The sequence below is a fragment of the Pempheris klunzingeri genome, chromosome 1 (assembly GCF_042242105.1).
Source record: "Pempheris klunzingeri isolate RE-2024b chromosome 1, fPemKlu1.hap1, whole genome shotgun sequence".
NCBI classification, from domain to species: Eukaryota; Metazoa; Chordata; class Actinopteri; order Acropomatiformes; family Pempheridae; genus Pempheris; species Pempheris klunzingeri.
This window is the reverse complement of record NC_092012.1, coordinates 28,383,578-28,403,476: the sequence shown is the minus strand read 5'-3', so window position 1 is coordinate 28,403,476 and position 19,899 is coordinate 28,383,578. Positions and strand designations below refer to the sequence as shown.

The 19,899-nt window shown below is 43.1% G+C and overlaps 2 protein-coding genes across 2 annotated transcripts; one reads left to right on the top strand and one right to left on the bottom strand.

Annotated features, from left to right (window-relative positions):
* The first annotated feature begins 321 nt into the window (after positions 1-321).
* On the top strand, positions 322-9,113 carry shcbp1 (SHC SH2-domain binding protein 1). Its single transcript, XM_070830456.1, has 13 exons — positions 322-525; positions 1,908-2,120; positions 2,219-2,334; positions 3,804-4,012; positions 4,128-4,223; positions 4,315-4,545; positions 4,641-4,818; positions 5,342-5,462; positions 5,714-5,845; positions 6,180-6,298; positions 7,331-7,417; positions 7,708-7,846; positions 7,954-9,113. The coding sequence occupies exons 1-13, from the start codon at positions 357-359 to the stop codon at positions 8,295-8,297; spliced, it is 2,154 nt and encodes a 717-aa protein (XP_070686557.1). The 5' UTR covers positions 322-356; the 3' UTR covers positions 8,298-9,113.
* A 1,491-nt stretch (positions 9,114-10,604) lies between these two features.
* Positions 10,605-19,127, bottom strand: spg21 (SPG21 abhydrolase domain containing, maspardin). Its single transcript, XM_070828235.1, has 9 exons — positions 18,852-19,127; positions 18,567-18,629; positions 14,057-14,218; positions 13,717-13,797; positions 13,254-13,399; positions 13,058-13,166; positions 12,662-12,769; positions 12,440-12,580; positions 10,605-11,647 (listed from the first exon to the last, which is right to left on the bottom strand). Exons 2-9 carry the CDS (start codon positions 18,627-18,629, stop codon positions 11,522-11,524), a joined length of 936 nt encoding a protein of 311 aa, XP_070684336.1. The 5' UTR covers positions 18,852-19,127; the 3' UTR covers positions 10,605-11,521.
* Between the last annotated feature and the right edge of the window lie 772 nt (positions 19,128-19,899).

Sequence of the window (19,899 nt, the reverse complement as noted above, 5' to 3'; positions counted from 1 at the left end):
ATATCTGACTTCCAGGTTTATCTGGAACGTAGCTAAAATATCCCGGTTACTCGGGTTGTCATATTGTGCCGGTGTTGGTACGGTGCACTTACTGAACAGCGCCGCGGAGGCGACCTGCGGAAGCTCACCATCCGTACGCTTTTCCCATTGGATCACATGAGTCCGGGTAATAGGAGGCGGGGCATCCTGCAGATGTGCCGTTCTCGATTGGCTGCGGCTGTGCGGACCGGGAATATTTTGAAAGTAGCAGGGTGTGTACTGTTGTTTGTCAAACTGACTACACTTTGTAGGGCCGCTAGCCTTTAGCCCATTCAAATTTACTTTGTGAAACACCAAATAGTCATTTTTATTTCTTCATGGAGCAAGAAGCAGGAGAAAACCCGTCCTCTGGAACGGGGAAAGCTAGAAACGACATGACGGACATCGTGGTGGTTGACTTGGAGTCCTACGTTAACGTTGAACTCGACGTGGAAAAGAACAACGGCGTTTCTGAACGGATATATAATGTGTCCGGTATAACTCAAGGTTTGTCAGTTTCTCCTCTTCATTGCTCAAATGCTGCAGCAGTAGCTAAATGTCAGTGTGTTAGCTTTACGAGTTAGCCTTTATGTTTCGCTGCTGGTTAACGGCAATTTAACAAGTACTTCCGCATGTAGCGTTAAACTTGTTGGTCAGTGTGAGTTTAAAGGTTTATTATCTGTTTTACGTGACTACAGTCGTCACAGTTTCTGTGTTTTCAGTTCTTTTCTGCCTCAAACCAGTCTGGCCAAATGCTGTTATGAACTAACTATGGCTAACTATTCATACAGTCTGTGATTAGACAACCTACCTGTGTGTGTTTATCAGTGCAGGCAGAAACAAACACATGCATGACATCCAGTGATACTGTCCATTAAGGCACTACTTTCTCTGATACTGGTGTTACTGGTTTCACCTGCCTGCACAACACCAGTGGAAATCAGTGCAGTGCTGCTCTCACCTGAGGTGTTGCACACTTTGATGGCAGTGGGGACGAAGGATCCTCTGCAATCCGCAGCAAATGTGCTGCCTGACAGTATAAACTACATGAACTATAGCCTCAAACGCACAGAAAGTGAACTTATTGTGCTGAGCTGATCAGTGTAAGAGATGCAGTGAAGCTGTCCCTCAGGTGTACACAGTCGGTGTTAAACACCAACTCAATGATGTTCCATGGTTCATGTGTTACCATAGGAACCTGGGTCACATGCATTTAGTTGCCTGCCTTCTTCTTTACAGAATTTGCATTTAAGGGTATTTCATTAGAAATCAGTCACTCTCTCACTTCACCTGCTAGGAAACCATTTGTTTGACCTGTATGACAGAGTCTTAACCCCAGTGATCAAGCATTCAGATCAGACATTGGTCCTCTATTTTCAGATTTTGCTGTGTTTGGGACATTTTTGCACACCAACCCTAGGGCAGAGGATCTGTAGCTTCCAATCAATAAAAGTGTGCAGGCCTGTCATGAGCACACTCCCAGGAGGAAGCTATGTGAATGGCAGACACAGCACTGAAAAAAAGCCAAGCGGACAAAGTTTGTTCCAGAATGAATCTGGGACTGGCTTTCACTCTCTGGCAGGCACCCAAACCCTAACAGTGTCCCGCTCTGATGAGCAGGGGAGGAGATTACACCTTTGAATGTTGTGATTACAAGCCGCAACTGGCAAATCCTCATTCTGTCTTTTATGTTGCCTGTAAGTTTCAGTCAGTTTTCCCATTTGTTCACCATAAAATGACAGAAAAACTGAAATAAAATTAAATTTTAGAATTGGGGAGCCCAAGTCAGTAAAATATGTGATGCAAAGTCATGCGACTATCTTTGCTTTTTATTTTAAAGCTACTGGTCAAGGGCTGATGGGGTGATGTGTGTGTGTTTTTCCCAACAGCTTTGTTTCAGAATGAAGAGGAAGGTGAGGAGGATGAAGATGAGAGCGACGACGATGACAGTGGCACAGACCACTTTAACTCTGAAAAGTCAGGGACTCAGCTGCAAAGATCTGAGCGTCACGGAGGAGTGAATTCAAGTCTTCCAGATACCTTCCAGACCAGCCACCTGCTGTTCTATGAGAGGTTCAAAGCGTACCAGGACTACATGCTCGGTAACTACAGACACACACTCCACATATTCAGACTCCAAAAGAATAGAAGAATAATACTTCTCAGTCATTACACTCTTGATCTGTATACTTGTGTGTAGGTGACTGTAAGCCCTCCGAGGTGAAGGCCTTCACAGCAGACTACCTGGAGAAGGTGGTGGAGCCGTGTGATTGGCTGGCTCTGTGGTCTACTGATGTCTTTGATGTGCTGGTGGAGGTGAGACCAAGACACGTCACAGCAGGGCTGTAGAGGAACTCGTATTTGACCGTTTCTGCTGCGGGATCTTTTCCAGGAGCCCATAAACCATTTACCTCACAGGGCTTTTGACAGAGGGAAGATACTGGGAGATATTTGGATGCGATGCTGAGCATCGCTCAGTGGGGCTTGGGTGTCTATCATGATGGGAAGAACAAGCGAATGATAGACATGCCATTTGTGTCTGTCAAGTAATGATTTCCTTTAAACACGAGAGATCAACACAGTGGCTCTATTGTTGTTTCTCTCAGTGGCTTTAATCTGTTAGTGGTCTTATTTGTCTTCAGATCAGCAGACATGGTGGTAGCAACATGGATCCACTGAGGGGACTTTTAGTTCCTGGTTTAGTTTAGCTTGGAAGTATCTAGTGAAGCAGAGACACACGTATTGAGGCAAAATATCATTTTAGAGAGAAATATTGAAAAGAAGATGAGTGGAGTTCAGCCCCTGCATTCTTTCTCGTCTGAGGCCTGTAGTACAAAGCAAGGTCAACATACAACTTCACAAACTCTACCAACCATAATCAGAATAAGCGGCCACACGACAGTGGTTATCGCCTCAACCCAGGGTTTCCTAATCTAGTTATGAGCACGTTCACATAAAGCAGAGTTCGCAGCATGTGACCAATCGCAAACATGGACAAGCGTGCTAGCAGGAGAGCAGCATATTTGACAAATGAAGAGCAAACTGTATAATATTAGTAACACAATCCAGGCTAAAAGCAGCACAGTTGCAGCTGCCAGGAGAGCCGGCAAAAAAATGCAGACTCTTTCAATACATAAGTGAAGAGGCTTGTGATATCACTGTCCCATCGTTAGGACATGACTGTCGTTACATTTGTGTATTCCATTTAATAAACATGTTGTCTATATGTATTCTTATGGCATGGTAATTTTAGCCTTATTCTTTCAGCTCCTCTGAGGTGTAAAGCAGATATGGGAGCTAATTATAAAGATATCAAAACATAATTCAAAGTGGTAAAGAGGCTCACTTGTCTTAGAAGTACAACAAGTACAAGGCTTTAAGCAGCTTCTGTTGTGCTTGCAGCCAACGAGGGGGGGGGGGGAAATAACAATCATTAGGCAAAAGTCTTTTCCAGTCTCTGAACACTTGTTAATTGATTACATCTCTAAAATGTGAACATATTTTCAGCACAGCAGAAACAACAAGTGCATCTCCCCATTAAGGGAGACTGTGGAGGCTTTTACACATGATTATTTAAACCTCCAGACATGCCGACTGGTTTGGTCAAACACAATGTAATCAGTTCTCAGTGCTTTTCTACACATTCATCTCTTATCTGGAGCATAGCTTGCCCCGGGGCAGGTTAGGCACTCAGCACAAGTTACCGTGAATGAAATGTTGTTGCTTTTATTAGGCCAGCTGATGGTTTCTTATGTTAGTGCTGAAGAGCCTGCTCATGATTTCAGGTGTATGATTTGGACGTGAAGGATCTGAAGGCATGTGTGAGGCCGGTGCTGCCTCTGCAGTGTGACACCAGAGGCTGTGAACTCACTGAGGAGGCCATGACATCTCTGTTGGAGGCCACTCAGCACAAAGTCCCTCTCCAGGAGCTCCAGGTGGTCTACGAGCAGTCTGGGGACTTCGATCAGACTGCCCTCGCTCTGGAGCACCTCAGGTGGGAACGAAGCGACCGAGCTCCTGGAATTCACTTGTTTCTCCAAGGTTTTAAACCGTTTTCTGCCCACTCGTGCCATCCTTTACTCTTCCTCTCTTTCCTTTTCCATGTGCAGGTTTTTCTATAAACACATCTGGAGGCAGTGGGACGAGGAAGACGAAGATGATGACTTTGACTATTTTGTTCGTTGTGTGGAGCCTCGTCTCAGGCTGTAAGTACTCCTTGTGTCAGCGTGATGCCGCTGTGTTTGTAAGTGTCGGTTCATCCCCATAAATCCTGTTTGAAAATGTGCTCTTTCTCAGCTACTACGACATCTTGGAGGACAGAGTCCCAGCAGGCCTGGTGGCAGAGTACCAGTCCTTACTGGAAAAATGTTCCCAGTGCTTCCGGCAGTTCTCTGTGCTGTGCAGCGGCCTCAGCACCGACTCAGACTCAGAGCTGGACAACGTGTCCATGGTGGAGGGCCTGAAGCTCTACGACCAGCTGGAGACGTTCAAACGCAAACTGCACATCATCGAGAACCCCCTGCTGAGGTAGGTGATGTGTAGAGGTTCTCTAAATGCCCCACACCATTGCCTCTATGTAGCCTTCTTCTTCATCAACCATGCCTCCTTCACCTCCTCCCCAGGTATGTGCTGGGCTACAAAGGTAATGCCAGGCAGCAGTGTGCGCAGAGCCGTGGGCCCAGAGCATCCGGTGTGAAGGTGGTCCATGTGGTCACAGCCTCCTGCAGCACCGTCCAGCTACAGTCCCTCCTCAGTGACCGGCTGGTGCCTCTGTGCTCCTCTGAGGACACTGAGATTCAGGTCGGTGCCACACACACTTACAATATGACCTTAATGCTCCTCACTCACAAAGTTTCAGATCTCTTGACTCTTTTGGGGACCTGTAATTGGCCCTGGTCCCTACTCCAGAGATAGATCCCCCACACCGAGCCTCGGCTTTCAACATATTCATCCCAGACATCTTCCCCCACCACAGGCCTCCCAATCCTCACTAAACTGTGCTTCTTCACCTGTCAGGTCTACTTAAGCCAATCCAGCATGCCCTGATTGTCTCAGTTTTCCCCACCCACTCTCCCCGTCTCTCCCCCTCATCCATTTATCTCTCAAAAGAAAACGCTTTCTTTTATTAGATCCTCACCACTAAATCTTTTGTCCTGGGAATGATGCCAGAGGAAAGGAAACGATAGAATCTCAAGTGGCTGTGATCACTGGCCAAAGCTCTCAGGCTCAGCTCTAAGCTGCACTGTGCATCAAAACACAGCGTGTATCTTCACAGTGTGCAAGTGTGTGTCCGTCCTAAGCTCAGTTTGATGTTTGTGTTTAGTTTCATAAAGAGCCGGTATCGGCGGTGGATTCGTGCCACCAGGGTGATGTGGTCATCGTTCTCCCAGGGATCTACAATGTCAGCAACTGCATCTTCCTACCAGACTCCATCACTATAGAAGGTAAAAAGGTTTTTATCTTGTTTCCACTGAGATCATCGGATGAATAATCCATTTTCTCAGACAGCTACAAATCAGTTGCTACAGGAACAGGCTGGCAGGCTGGATATTAACCTGCCAAGCATGTAGTGCAAATAACACTCACTGACATTTAATCATAGAGATACTGTGCACAGAGTTCTTTGTTCCTGCTGACTGTGTGTGTGTGTGTGTGTGTGTGTGTGTGTGTGTGTGTGTGTGTGTGTGTGCGCCAGGCTTTGGGCCTCCGGATGAGGTGGTGATTGAGAAGAGAAACAAAGGCGACTCGTTTGTGGAGTCCACTGGAGTCGATGTCAGACTGTCCAACATCAAGTTCATCCAACACGATGCTATTGAGGGAATCCTGTGTGAGTACACGTGAATCTGTGTTTGCAGGCTAATGTAGATGAGCCATCATCACCGTGGTGGCTCCTCATTTGCAAACCTGCCTAGAACACTGATGTCAGTCCAGGACTTCACTTCGAACCTGTAATATGTTGAAAATATGAATGCAGCTGTGACACTGTAGCAAAGGGAACTTCAGAGATGGCAGGATTCATCTCTAACAGTCGTGTCCATATACAGGCTGCAACTCCATCATCATTTTTCTTATGAGCCTCATGTACTGTTGTATGCACACACATGAAATATGATGTGAAATAATGAGTGGGAATGTCTGCTGCCTGTATTTCTCTCTGTAAGGTGTGCGTCAGGGGACTCTAACCATGGAGAACTGTGTGCTGCAGTGTGAGACCACCGGAGTTATCGTCCGAACGTCGGCCCATCTCACCATGAACATGTGCGACCTGTACGGCTCCAAGGTGAGTGCCGGACGGTTCCGGTCACAGGCGGAAACTCCCGAGTCCTCCTCTCACAAACTACTGTCACGGCCGTTTGTTAAAAAGGCCCAAATCGCCAACGACAGATGGTCGAACTGATGCGCTGCGTTGTCTCTTCTTCCCCTGCAGGTGGTTAGTAAGCAGCGTCTCTGTTCATGAGAGTTGTTCTGTGATTTAATGGGAGCAGACATGTGTTCAAAGCTCAAAGCCAGGCATCATTAGAGCTCAATACTGGTACTGGTACTGATACTGCGTCTTCGATACCAAGTTCTGAATGATAATTCTTTCAGTACCAATATAATAAAAGCCATTATAACAAAAATAAAATTACACATTACAGTACAAATCTTTAGTTTTATTTTCAGCTGCATGGCATTTTTAACAAACTCAAGCCTGTTTCTTTATATGAAAAAAAAAAAATTAACCTGCTATGTGGTTTAACTTAAGTCTGTTCCAACTCTTTATGTTTCTGCGTCTTGGCATTACTTCACTCAAAGCAGTTTTACAACATAAGAAATAGACCTATTTACCACTACTGGAAGAAGTCTGTAAACATAATATCATTCACAGTGAACCACTGCTGCACTGCTCTGTCAGAACCACGGCCCTGCTTACACAGCTAACAGTGGGTATCATATGATATGAATAACCTGTTTTTTCCTGCAATACCAGCAGCATTATTGGATCTTGGTACAAGCACGCTGTGTGGTTATTGGCTCGGGGATGTTGATGAGATTTACTCCATGGGTATCCAAATTTGGTACCAAATGAGGAGGCATTTTCGGTGCCATACATTTCACACAGTAAGAGAATCATCTCAAGGTGAAAGTGGCCGACTGTCAGAGAGGCTTCTGTGCCTGGACACCACCTGAGGCTCAAACACATCTTTGGCATTTCTGTCCTTTCACTTATTTATTGTGTAACCTGATGATATATGGATCAGCTCATCTCGTCTGGTCAGTTTATGGAGCGTCTTAATTGTAAATGTGACTGCATATGTGGCCTCGTCTGCAGGGAGCTGGTGTGGAGATTTACCCCGGCAGTGTTTGCAGTCTGGTTGGTAACGGCTTCCATCACTGTAAGGACGGGATCCTGATCAAGGTGAGAACAGACTCCTCACGTTAGAAACAGATCCTGTCTTCAGTGTTTACACTGTGAAACACAGTCGGGGCTTTGGTCTGACCTTCTAACCGGGGCTTCGACAACCAACAGCCATAAAACAGAAGTCGTTAACATTGTGATTGGTTACATCACACTGGAGCAGATTCATATGTGTTTAAGAACCACATGTTTAACAGACTTGGAGCTAAAAGAACACACAAACGCTGCGACGCATGAATCCTGAGTGCCGTCCCACTCAATGTGTTTAATGTGTGTGTGTGTGTGTGCAGGACTTTGCTGACGAACTGGACGCGATGCCGTCTATCACCTTGGAGAACAATGTGATCCACAACAACGAAGGCTACGGAGTGATTCTAGTGAAACCCAACAAGGGGGAACAACACGGAGTCCCTCAGGACAGAAGTGAAGGTGGGTGGAGCTCTCACAGTCAGAATGTAACCTGAAAGAAATGAAGATGTAGAACAAGGCACATTCTGCAGCATGTCATCGATATTAAACAGACCTTTTGTTCCCAGAAGATCCCACTGAAGCGACTGCTGAAGAAAAACAGCAGGGAGGTGTTCCAGATCCTCCCACAACATCGACATCAAACCTGCCCAGCAGCAGCAGCAGCAGCAGCAGCAGCAGCACAGCGGATGCTCAGCCAGAGGCGGCAGAGAGCAGCAGCAGCAGCACAGACGGTGGCGTCGTCTCCACGTCAGACAGGAAGTGGCAGTTTAGTCGCCAGCTGAGCAGAAACAAGGAGACGTCCTGCAGCCGAGCCGTCCAGGATCTGATGGACCACCAGATCTTCGCCTCCATTCAGGGGAACCAGTTCAGGCGCAATGGCATGGGCGACTTCGGCACCTTTTTCTACTGACAAGCATCGAATCGCTCCGAACTTTTCGGCTGAACACTTACACGTCTTTTCAGATCCTGCCCTCCTGTTTTGGAGCAGTAATTATTTGATGACAGCTTCATATTTTAGATGATTTCTTTAGTTTGTCATGAAATAAATATTCCTGATTCACATCCACCCATTGAGGTGTTGTGCAAAGACGATGATGACACCACACGCTGTGATTACTTCTTAACAGAACTGTGACTTCCACCTGGTCCCCACGTTTGAGCTCGCACAAATGCTTTTATCTTAATTTATTCTTTGGGCTCCAGGCGCTTAATGTTTTAATTTCTTTTTAAATGCATTATTTTGAAAGCCACTCGTCACTTTGATTGCAGTTATGGTGGTTCGACCTCACATTTAATAAATTGTTACCTTTTTAAGGTGGAGGCTTGCTGAATGTTTACACATTTGTTCTTCATATCTTCAGTTATCATGAGTTTGATGCAACTTTCACTGTGTTTTTAGGGTTCAAGGTATGTTACGGTTGAGGGAAGTGTTCAGGTTGCTCTGAAAGTAAAAGCCCAGTGAAACACTGAGGTTTTATATTTTCATTGATTGATGTTACAAATAAGTTAGTCTTTGGTTTGAAGTTGTGAAAGTTTCCTGCAGATTAAAAGGAGCCTGTTGAAACCTCGGTAATGTGTAAGGTGTAACCTGATTAGATGAATTCTTCCACTGAGTCTTTAATGCTGTGGATCCTTCTTCATGTCCAGAGTTTAAAACACGTTTGGACACCTGAATTGAAGCCCAAATATTCCGAATCATGTTTATTAAAGCAATGAAACAACTCCACCTTCCTGATTTCCTCTGATGATTCAACAGCAGCACATAAATGGAGCAGGAGGGAAGGGAGCAGCACACACCTACTGTTTATTTAAATGCCATAGAAGACATTTTAAAAAATACTTTATTTCTTACAAATTGAGTAAACTGACCAGAAATAAAATAAAGAATTTGTGCTTTAATAACTTTAATTCTCTTTTCCCTGATTGGCTGCCTGGTCACAGGTGGACTTAGGTTTGAACTAACTGATCCGTTTTGTAGATACAATTCAGTCTGAAGCATGAGATGCAGCAATATTACATTTGTTTGGTGCCGCTGTGTTGTGTTGTGACTTATTGGTCTGGCTATCAATTGAATTACAATGTTATCCAGCAATGTAAAACACTGTGTGGTTAAATAAAGTAGAGACACAGACGGTGTGTTTGAGCTGTGTGGAGCCCAGGAGGTAATTTCTGCTCAACATGTCTGACTGAGCAACAGATCAAATACACAAACATGGTAACCACACACATACAAGGACACACACACTGACAGCATGTTGACAACATGTGATAAATCAACACATTCCCGTGTTGAAAATCACATCTATATGAACTGTTGGCGTTCCATATTCTACATTTGTCTACACTGAGTAACAGTATTGTTACTCTGTACTACAAAGCAGGCTTGACAAACCCTGAGCTAACAGGTATCACAGAGCTGCTCATCACTGGCTCTGCTGACTCAGGCTTTGTGCTGCAGGCCCTCTGTGTTTGATGCATCACTTAACTCTTCTCCTGCACAAATGGTTTCTCAATTAAAACCTCCACAAGTGATAAATGGTGAACAAATATGAAGAATATTAGTGTAAATGGTGACAAGGTGCAGGTTGCTGCGAAACAAGTGAATCTACTTATTTTGCCCTTCAGTCCTCCTAATCAGTCCTCTGATTTAATACAGCAGAGCCTCCATACTGTGTGTGTGAATCATGTGTACATTATATCAATGTCACCAAATGAAGTCATGCAGTTACAGTACACTTCCCCCTCCCTGTCCTGAGAGGGAGGAGGAAATGCTGCAGGACGGCTGTATTTTAAAACAAAACTAAAATTAATTGTGTCACGAGGGTCTAGAAGAGGTCATTGCATTATTCCACTGCAGAAAAGTGTCTGTGACCTTCAAGGAGACCTCGGTCTTTAGTATCAGTGACTCCTGAATGCTCCTCCATGCTGCTGAGCAGGTAGTGAACCCTGGCTCTTTAGCTTTCTGTCTGAAAACGAGGCTACTGAGAGCAGTGAGTGAACCTCACTGTAAAGCTGAGGAGAGCTGCACATTAAGCTGCTAATTGTCTGTCAATATGAGTGACCTCTTTCACATTATGTTACCACGTGATCCATACCGAGCAGCTGCAGATAAACTGAACCAGTAAAATGAAGGCTGAAGCAGACTTGATGGACGGATTGAATGGTTGGTTGGGTTGAAGGAAATGGAAATAAAGGAAACAGCAACAGCTCATTCTGCTTTTCTTAACTGGTTGTATATGACATTAGTGGGTTTCAACATTTAACCGTTTTTCTGCTGCATGACAGTGATTAAAATGAGCAGAACTCATAGCAGAGAATCTGCTGTATCTCTTCTAAAAAGGCACAGCATGTCATTTTCATTTATTCTCTTAACAGAAGTGTTCAGGAGCAGAAGACAGGAACGTGATGTCCTACAGCTGCCTCCTCTGTCTTTCTGGGCAGTGACGATTCTTAAAAGGGTTAGAGATGTCGTGTTCTGAGCTCCACACCACAGAACGTCCGGTGACACTTTGCGTTTCAGTTTGGCTCAGCAGAACTTGAGTTTTAGAGGCTGATTCTTTGGCAGGTGGACTCATCTCATGGAGGCACCGCTGAGAGCTGGCAGTTATTACACACAACATGACAGCTTACTGCCGAGCCGTGCTTCAAACACTGAGACACATGGTGGAAATAACAACAGCGTGAAATTCAAAATAATTAACTGTATTCCAAAAGAAATGGAGAAAAAAAAAAAAAAAAAAAAAAAATCATCTCGTTGAATTGCACAAACAGTTTCAGATATATAACCAGTGTGTTCACCTTTCTGTTAACATGGAACCAGTTCAGTGCTGGCTGTGTTAACCACAATATAATATATTACACATAGAAATGAACACTTGAGGCAAACAGTTCAGGCAGTTTGTGAGTGCATCAGATTCATTCCACATAAGGCAAGGTGTCATGTTTTTAAAGCAAAGCAGCCCATTATAGTTTATGTACAGGTCATTATCAAAATATTGCTTCATCTGTCAAAAATATTCTCAGTTGACTCTCGGATTGGCGGATCTGGAAAACATCTGGTGAGATGATGCGCTCAGGAGGAGAGTGAGAGACACTGATGGAAATGCGGAGGCAGTCTGCAGGTAAACGCCGTTCTCATTGGTCGTCGTCAGAGTCCTGGTTGCTGCTCAGGTGACTCTCCTGCACCTGCAGCTCCTCGGCGCTCACCATGTCGGGACTGATGGCGGCGTATCTCGTCCCGTGGAACTGACGCAAGTGAATCTGGAAACGAACGACAAGCAGCGTCAGGAGGAATGCATTCAGACAGGCCGGTTCCACGTGCACGACGTCGGACACAAGGCGATGCGTTGTGTTGGAGCGTGGGGAACACTCATTCAACGGCCTGTTTTTCTGTGCACTGGCTGCTCCTCCTCACCTCAAATCCTGTCCTTGCATTTTAAAGTGAATCTCAGCATGTTTTCTTTTTTCTGCTACTCTCTCTTAGACCTGTTTTAGTCTACATTTCTTTACATTTTGATTCAAATGTGTTTAAATCTTAATTTTGAGCAACACTTAATCACATCTCTGTGACCGGTCATGGAAACGGTCGTGGTGGTGACTCAGTGAGTTAGCTGTGGGCTACAACTAGAGCTTTTTTTTAGCCTATATTTACATTTTGAATGAGCTTTGAGCAGTTCCAGTTTGCAGTGTACCCTTGGATGTACAGACAAATGTCACTGAATACTTGAAGACAACGTAAAAACAAGGAGATTCTCAGGCAAGTTCTGAATGTCATATTCAGAACCATATAGTCTTTAATCAGGTTCGTATGATACATGGGCTCATTTTGTAGATTTCTTCCCCATGTGATGCTTCGATCTGGAATCATGACTCGATCTGTGACAATCAACATTCCTACCAAACACTGCAGTCATCTAGTTTATCTTTAATGAAGGCAGCATTTTGGGTTTGACAGCTTGAAAATAATGAGCTTTGTGAATTTATCTTCTTATCACTGCATTGCACTGCAGGCTGCGGCTGATAACGCTGTGCCATCATTTGTTATTAGCATACCTGTATGTAGAGGTTGACTTCAGCACTCCTGCACAGGTACGGAAAGTTGCCTCCTGTTTTCAGATGAGCTCGTCTGGCATTAGGATACAGTTTGTACATCTCCTCCTTCGCCTCCAGTGACAGCGCGCTCTGGTCAAACACCTCCACAGAGAGCACACGTGGTAAGTATTCACATGAATGGACACTGGTACACTGGATGGGAAGACGTGGTTCAACACTTACATCTATGATGGTCACAGCAATGTCTTTTATTTTGTGGGGCTCCACGTAAGAGTTCTGACAGTTGAGCGTTAGCCGTGATGCCAGCTCACTTTGGTTCAGACTCTCCAACTGCACACACACACACACACACACACACACACACAGAGGGCGACATTCAAACAAAAGTGAGATTACAGGATGGATAAGCCTCACGTGTGCAGTTTAACGGTGCTTCTTGACCACATTACCTCACTTTTCCTCACATCTTAGCCCCTTAATCCCACTGAACACACTAGAAGAGATGTGGGAAAACATAAAAATGTCCGAACCACCTTAGGTCACGTCTGCTTCTCATGACTGTGGCACTACACTGCAGAAACACATTACTCCAACATGAACCGCCTCTGCAACACTTACCCTGTCTACCATGAAGTCGATTGCATCGGCCATTTTAGAGTCCACGGGTCCTTTAGCAAAGTTCCCCAGGACGATCTTCTTCAACATGAAAGCTGGCATCAACCAGAAACTGAGCAGGAAGGTGGAAAGCAGATGTTAATAACAAACGTTGAACTTAAAAGAGAGGAAAGTCTTCGCTGGGATCATTTAAAATCACCTGTTTGCTGTCCACGTCTGGTTGAAGATGGAGGTGTCGCTGAACGAGTTACACAGTATCAGAGAGTGCACTCTGGGAGACTTGTGTGTGCACTCTGCAAACTTCTGAGCCAAGAATCCACCCAGAGAGGCTCCGAACAGATGAACCTGAAGGTTTAGGTGACGGAGATCATCATCAGAGTCTAATTAGGCCTAGTCAGACACAACATTTCTGTCTGCTCTTTGTTTTGAAGGAATCTGCCAATAATAACACATAGCAAACAGTCGGTGTCCAAGACTTTCAGTATCACTAACCTACACTTCTATCCTGCTCACTGTTCATGTATTTGGGGAGACATATAGGGCCAGTTATCAGGAAAGGCTTCATCTATGTACAGGTGGAAAAAACAGCCCCCACCTCTCGGACTAACAAACACACACTTACTTTTCCAAAAGAAGAGTCAGCAGGAGGAAAACAGACTTACTTTATCCAGCTGCAGGTGGTCCAGAAGCTTCCTGAAGCCGTCGCAGAACTCCATGAGGTCCCAGTACACCGGATACTGCAGCTGGAAACAACAAACATGATCAGTCATGGTGGAAATGTTACAATTTCATTATTTTGCTACCGCTTTGTGCCTTTTAGCTGTTGTCTCACAGTTTTCTGAGAATATTTTTCAATCAAACAAAGCAAATGTTCAGATTCATTGAGAGAATAAGGAACTAAATAATGAGAATGTAACGGTGAGTTGCAGCCCTTGTAAATATGCAGCTGTAAAGGCTGAAGAAGATGCTGAGGCGGCAGCACGCTTTCAGTGACGAGCTCACCGAGATGACTCTGTAGCCCCAGCCTGTCAGAGCCAGCACCTGCTGGAAGAACACCTCAGCAGTCCCACTGACAGGGGGGAGGAAGATGATGGGACACCTGATGCTCTTTGGGCCAGCATCATACAGCGACCACACCTTACTGTCATCGTCGTCAACAATAATCTGGAGGAGGTAAAAACACTGTGAGAAAACAACATCGTGGCCCTGAAGTGTCTCTTCAATCATGCAAGCGTTGCTCTGCAGGAAGTACGGAGTTCAGCTTACGATAAAGACCACACACTTGAATAAAGGTGTGACTGTTGGAATCAGGATGAGCACTCGGTTATGTGACAAAGAAAAGCAGTGAATTCTCACATTTAAGAAGCTGAGACCAACAAATCTTTTGTATTTCTGTTTTTAAATTAAATCAAACTATATGATAACCAAACTAGTTACTAAAAATTCATTGATTACATTTCTGTCAAATAAACTAATGAATCAACTAATGAATCCATGTCAGCTTTACAGTAGTCCAGAAATGATTTGTATTACTACAGCAGTGCAGACTGCTGGTGGATTCATGTGCAACGGCACAGCTCTTCAACTTGTCACATGATTATTCAGTGCAGTGAGTGAGTGAGTGAGTGTGTGTGTGTGTGTGTGTGTGTGTGTGTGTGTTCCTAACACACACACACCTGACAGCTGCTTTATAGCTCTGTTTCCACACAAAAGACATGAGTAAACATCACCTCACACCTCTCCAAATATTCTTTTTCTGTATTCTGTTAGATGGTTTGGTACAGATGCTCCACACAAACAGAAGGTTCTAAAACCAGCAACCATCCATCAGCTTGTCGTCTGCCTGGAGCGTCAGTGGTTCTGTGTAGTTCACGGATTAAATCAGCCAACTACATTCTGAGTCACAAATCAAGATGTGCCTGTTGCTCTCCTTGTGTGTTTTTCATCCACCTGTTTTTATGTAGAAAAAGGGTTTCCTGTTGTGTGAGGTGTAAAGGTTGGCGTGTGGATGAAAAGCAAGTGGGAATAGATTTAATGAGCAAATGCTGACGTACATGAAGCATGTGACGTAAGCGCTTTGAGTGGTTGAAATGACTGCTATATATAGACACTATACAAGTACAGACCATTGACCATTTAAAGTGAAGCATTGAAAGCATCAGATCTGTGTGGAGCGATGAGACTGTAACCTCCCTCACACTAACACATGAAACTAACAGAAAGGTGATTTTACATAAATAAAAAAAAAAAAACATGAGTCACTGCAGTGGTGCAAACTGGGAGTTCTTGACCCTTCAAGAGGCTGCAAAACTGTACACACTGTGTCATAGGCAGCATGTGATGGGTGACTGAACCAACATGAGCCATGAGACCAATTCCTTCCTGTCTGTAGTTTAAATATCTGCCAGCAGTAAGTGATGCCTTCACAGACAACATTGACTACTCTGTTAGAAGAAGAGTCACTCAGAGTCTGAAGAATGTCACTGACTGATGTTTAATGAAGTAACCCTGGAAGTATTTTATCATTTTATCTTTATTCACTTTTTATTTTATGTCTGTCCATCGAGAATAAACTGGAGAAGCAGAGAACAGTAAATACTATATGGAAGCCTCAGATGTAACCAAACGATGTAAATCCTCAGGATGAGTTAGAGGCACCAAAACAATACTGAACAAGTTTTTAAGCCAAATTAAATGAGGATGCTCAATGCGGCCTACTTTAATTGAACCCTTCGGCCATTTTATTTTATTATTGTTGCAGTATTTGTATCTATTATAAATCATGTTGTTTGTTGATGCTGTGTTCCTGCCATTTGTCCTCATCTTTGTCCTGCATTGTCAGTTTTTCTGCAGTGGTTTTAACACTGTGGTGAAGCCAAAAACAATGTTTTACAGTGTGGACAACCAACCACAGTTATGAGGGACTAAATGGCAAGACTGTGACTATATTATCAGAAGCTTTACACTGTAATTACTAGTTAGTAGTTAGTAATAAGTAGTGAGACAGCACTCTGTGTGCTGCCAACAAAGCAGATGTGAAAATGAGCTCTTATTAGTAAGCGGTATGAGGATCAGTGTGATTGCTGCGAAAGCATTCTGAGCAGTTTAAGTCCACCAACAGGAGCAGAGCACCCAGGGGTGGAGGGGGCAAACACTCTTGTTGCTGATGTTGAGCAGCTCAGCCATTAGCCAGTCTAGTGTGTCTCACTGTACGATGAAGCAGAGCAGCTGCCGCGGTTCTGTTTGGAGGACTTTAATTCTGCTTTTTGTTATTTCCATCATGAGACAGTATTTATGAGAGAGCTCTCTGGTAAAGACCATCACCACTTTGGAGTTCAGCTGGAAACAGCAGGCAGATTCATGCTATTATCATATATTATAATGCAGTAATCGAAGCCACATTGCCGCCTTCACTATTTCCTTGGCTAACTCAAGCAGGGCTGCCAGATTGTTTTCTGCACAGCTGGGCTGTTTTTTTTGTTTGTTTTTTTTAAATAGTAGTGGACAGATTGTGAAAATTGGATAATTAAAAATGCTAGATCCAACAATCAGTCAGTACCTTCTCTTCTCCAGGGATTCTGATCAACACTGACAGGGCGCCAAGTTCAGTGCACATAGTGATTTATAGCTGATGACCCCCAAAACCAAATGTCATATCAGTTCATTAGCCTTCAACTACACTGACACTGCAGGCCTGACTAGATTATGAGTCAGTTACAAAGTCATAGCTCTATGATATATTTTCTTATATGTCATGACTTTTAATGACTTGATGGAGAGTTTTATACTTTTAATTGCTTCATATGTTGGTTTTAAATTTGCATAATTAAACTAATTAACTGAGGACTCAACACTTTACTTTTCCATCTTGTAGTTATGATGATCTGAACAAGCTCCACAGGAAAAATGTAATGATGATATTGCAGTAAAATGTTTACTGCTGAACTTATGACTATGACCTGTGTGTCAAATCGTCATTATACACATCAGTGGAACATCTAAAGAGGACAGCATTTCTTATTGCTGTTTATTATTAGCTACAATGTTTGAAATATCTTTACACATTTATCTTCAAATACTCTCCATCAAGTACAGACAGCTTGTTGGGCGAGTGGAGTAGTAACTGAACCTGTGTGCCTCTAGCCATCTCACAATATCTAAATAACTCAATGGAAAGCAAATAACATCATTTAATTTTAAGTGTAGTAATGTTTATTGATTTAACATTTATCCGCTTCTTGTTACTTAGCTCACATTTTGTATTTATTTTTATCTTAATTTGTTAGGCACTATTTCTTTGCATCCACTTAGACACTTTACACTTTGTATTCTTATTTTGATTTCACTTAATTACTAACCTTTCTGTAACTGCGTATACTGCTCTAATTTTGGTATTTGTATTCTGGCAAAATAATTTCCTTCGGGATGAATAAAGTTGATCTTATCTTATCTTATTAAATGGACTATGTGCTAGCGAAGAAATGCACACTGTCCAGATAAATAGCATCATATGCAGCTTAAATATGCAGTTCCTATGTAAACGTATTTCTGTATTTTAAAAATACAAACTGTAGTTGATTTTGATACATTGAGTGGTTGCTCTATTTTGTAGTTTCATCAAATAAACCAAAAATGCAATATGTCTATTTTGAATGCTGTATCAAAACTGATGACTGAACTGTGGGTCACAGTTATTAAGTGAAAGCGTAAAAGTTAAGTATGGATATATCAGGGTAACATTAGCATTTGCCTACATAAGCCATTCAGGTTAAAACAATGAGATGGAGACATGTCATGTTTGATAGGTTATAGGTTTAACACACAGACAGGGAGATGTTTTTCCTGGTGTGTATTTACCAGTTTTCTGGCAGAATGTTTGAACTGACTAAGAACTAGGAATATGATACAAGCATGTACAAACACAGAGAATGCTATTCAAATCCTTGTTTTTTCCTGGGGGAGGACACCAGGAATCGGTAAGTTATCAACTGATGATCGAACAGCTCACTAACAGAACGAAGTGATTCACAAATATCATATTAATGCAGGATGGATAAAAACACATCTCCCAAATTAAAAGAAAAAAAATTGGGCGTTTTTTTGTTTGTTTGTTTTTTTACAGAGGTTTGAAGCTCTGATACTTGGCATCAGACATCTCCTAGCAGACATACATCTAGAAACTTATCTAGCAGATATGCAAATCTACTCGTGCTGCCTGACAATGATCAATAAGTGACATGTTCCACACTAAACACATTGATTGATCGATTGATTCAGCTTCATTTTCATAGAGTGAACACTAAAACACATCAGCAAACAGGCCAAATAATCCCTGGTCTGGTTTTTTGAATGCCCTGTTTTCTCTATTATACCTTTTTTTTTTTTTTTTTTTACTAAAGCTCATTTCTTTCCTTTTCCTGCACGTTTATCACATGACTTGTTACACATGTTGTGTGTTGATGTGTACTTGTTGGGCCCAGGAATTACAGCTTAGAAATCATGAGGTACTTACTCGCTTCAGGGGCACCGTGCTCCTGAACCAGTTGTAGTCAGGAGACACTTTAATCTCCTCCATCTGTGGACACAGTCGGACACAAACATTCAGGCAACATGGTGACTTCAGCACGCAGTTAGTTCTCCAATTCGGCCGTTAACGTGACACAAACACCTGACTCTTCAATATTAGCCAAATGCTAACTGTTAAACATGAGTATGTGGCCGCTAACACTCGTTACGGTGAGAACTCAACGACCAAACGCATTTACGGTGTCTCAATATGTTTTATGGGTACTGTTACCGTGTTTCTTGTGGATGTTAGTCCGAGGAATTTTATCCATATCTATGTAGCATTTTCTCCGGCTGCCTGTCTGGTCATATGACTCCGGTTTCACACACTTCCGCAAAGCCCCTGCCGCCGCCCACTGATAGCACACGGTGTCTGTCTGTTTGTCTGCCTGTCTCCCTCCCTACCTACCTCCCTGTCTGTCTGCCTGTCCCGCGGAGGCTGCGTTAGCCCATTACAGTAGTGTATTCACCAGAGACTGGAACTAGCTGTAGCCTTTTGTAGAAGTTAGCACTTTGTGTCCGGGTTACGGCTACGCATGCGCACTACAATTTCCCTAGTAGGGAATTCTGAACAAGCTGCTCAGAATCATAAATGTGTCTGTGTGCAGGGCTGTGTGAGGACACTGTGTCTGCTGAGCTGCAGGTGTATCAGTGTCACACTCACTGCTGGTCACTGATCATAAAGCACCAATCAGTTACATAACACATTCACCAATGCACTGACTGTATAACTTCACAACATCCAATAGGTTTAGATACAGCCACTTGAAACATTTCAGCCCCCATCCTGATATAATAGAGGCGAATGGAATTTTGTTTGTGGTGCTGACAGAATTGACATTTCTATATCAACAAACTCTATTCTGAAACAATGTCCTGATTACTGAGATAATTTCCTGATCACACCGTGAACAGCTTTTAAGCTGCTTTCTAAGATAACATGAGGTGAGATAAACCTTTAATGATCCCCAGCAGGGACATTCACTTGTTTTAGCACAAGGACAGAGATAAGTACAGATAAGAATATAAAGTAAAAGTAAAACTAAATAAGAAGAGATATTAAAAAAAAAACTAAGAATGCAAAATAGTATAGAAACTGTTGCCTATGAGAGAAATTGGACACAAAATGACTGTGTAAAGTGATGTGATTATTAACAGCAGAGTCAGCAAGTCTATGAAAACAGTAACAGTACACATCCAACTAATACATGCTGAGATTAAGTAATGGTGCTTAGTTTGTCTGTATTATTATATAGATGTAGTAGAAATCTAATATAATG

What these genes read in the sequence shown, in the direction of transcription:
- spg21 (XM_070828235.1), bottom strand. Translation starts at nt 18,629, where the DNA reads ATGGAGGAGATTAAAGTGTCTCCTGACTACAACTGGTTCAGGAGCACG. An exon ending in GCACGGTGCCCCTGAAGCGA is followed by an intron (nt 14,219 to 18,566) that starts GTAAGTACCTCA and finishes TACCTCCTCCAG; the next exon opens with ATTATTGTTGACGACGATGA. An exon ending in GGGGCTACAGAGTCATCTCG is followed by an intron (nt 13,798 to 14,056) that starts GTGAGCTCGTCA and finishes TGTTGTTTCCAG; the next exon opens with CTGCAGTATCCGGTGTACTG.
- shcbp1 (XM_070830456.1), top strand. Translation starts at nt 357, where the DNA reads ATGGAGCAAGAAGCAGGAGAAAACCCGTCCTCTGGAACGGGGAAAGCT. An exon ending in TGCTATTGAGGGAATCCTGT is followed by an intron (nt 5,846 to 6,179) that starts GTGAGTACACGT and finishes TCTCTCTGTAAG; the next exon opens with GTGTGCGTCAGGGGACTCTA. An exon ending in CCCTCAGGACAGAAGTGAAG is followed by an intron (nt 7,847 to 7,953) that starts GTGGGTGGAGCT and finishes TTTTGTTCCCAG; the next exon opens with AAGATCCCACTGAAGCGACT.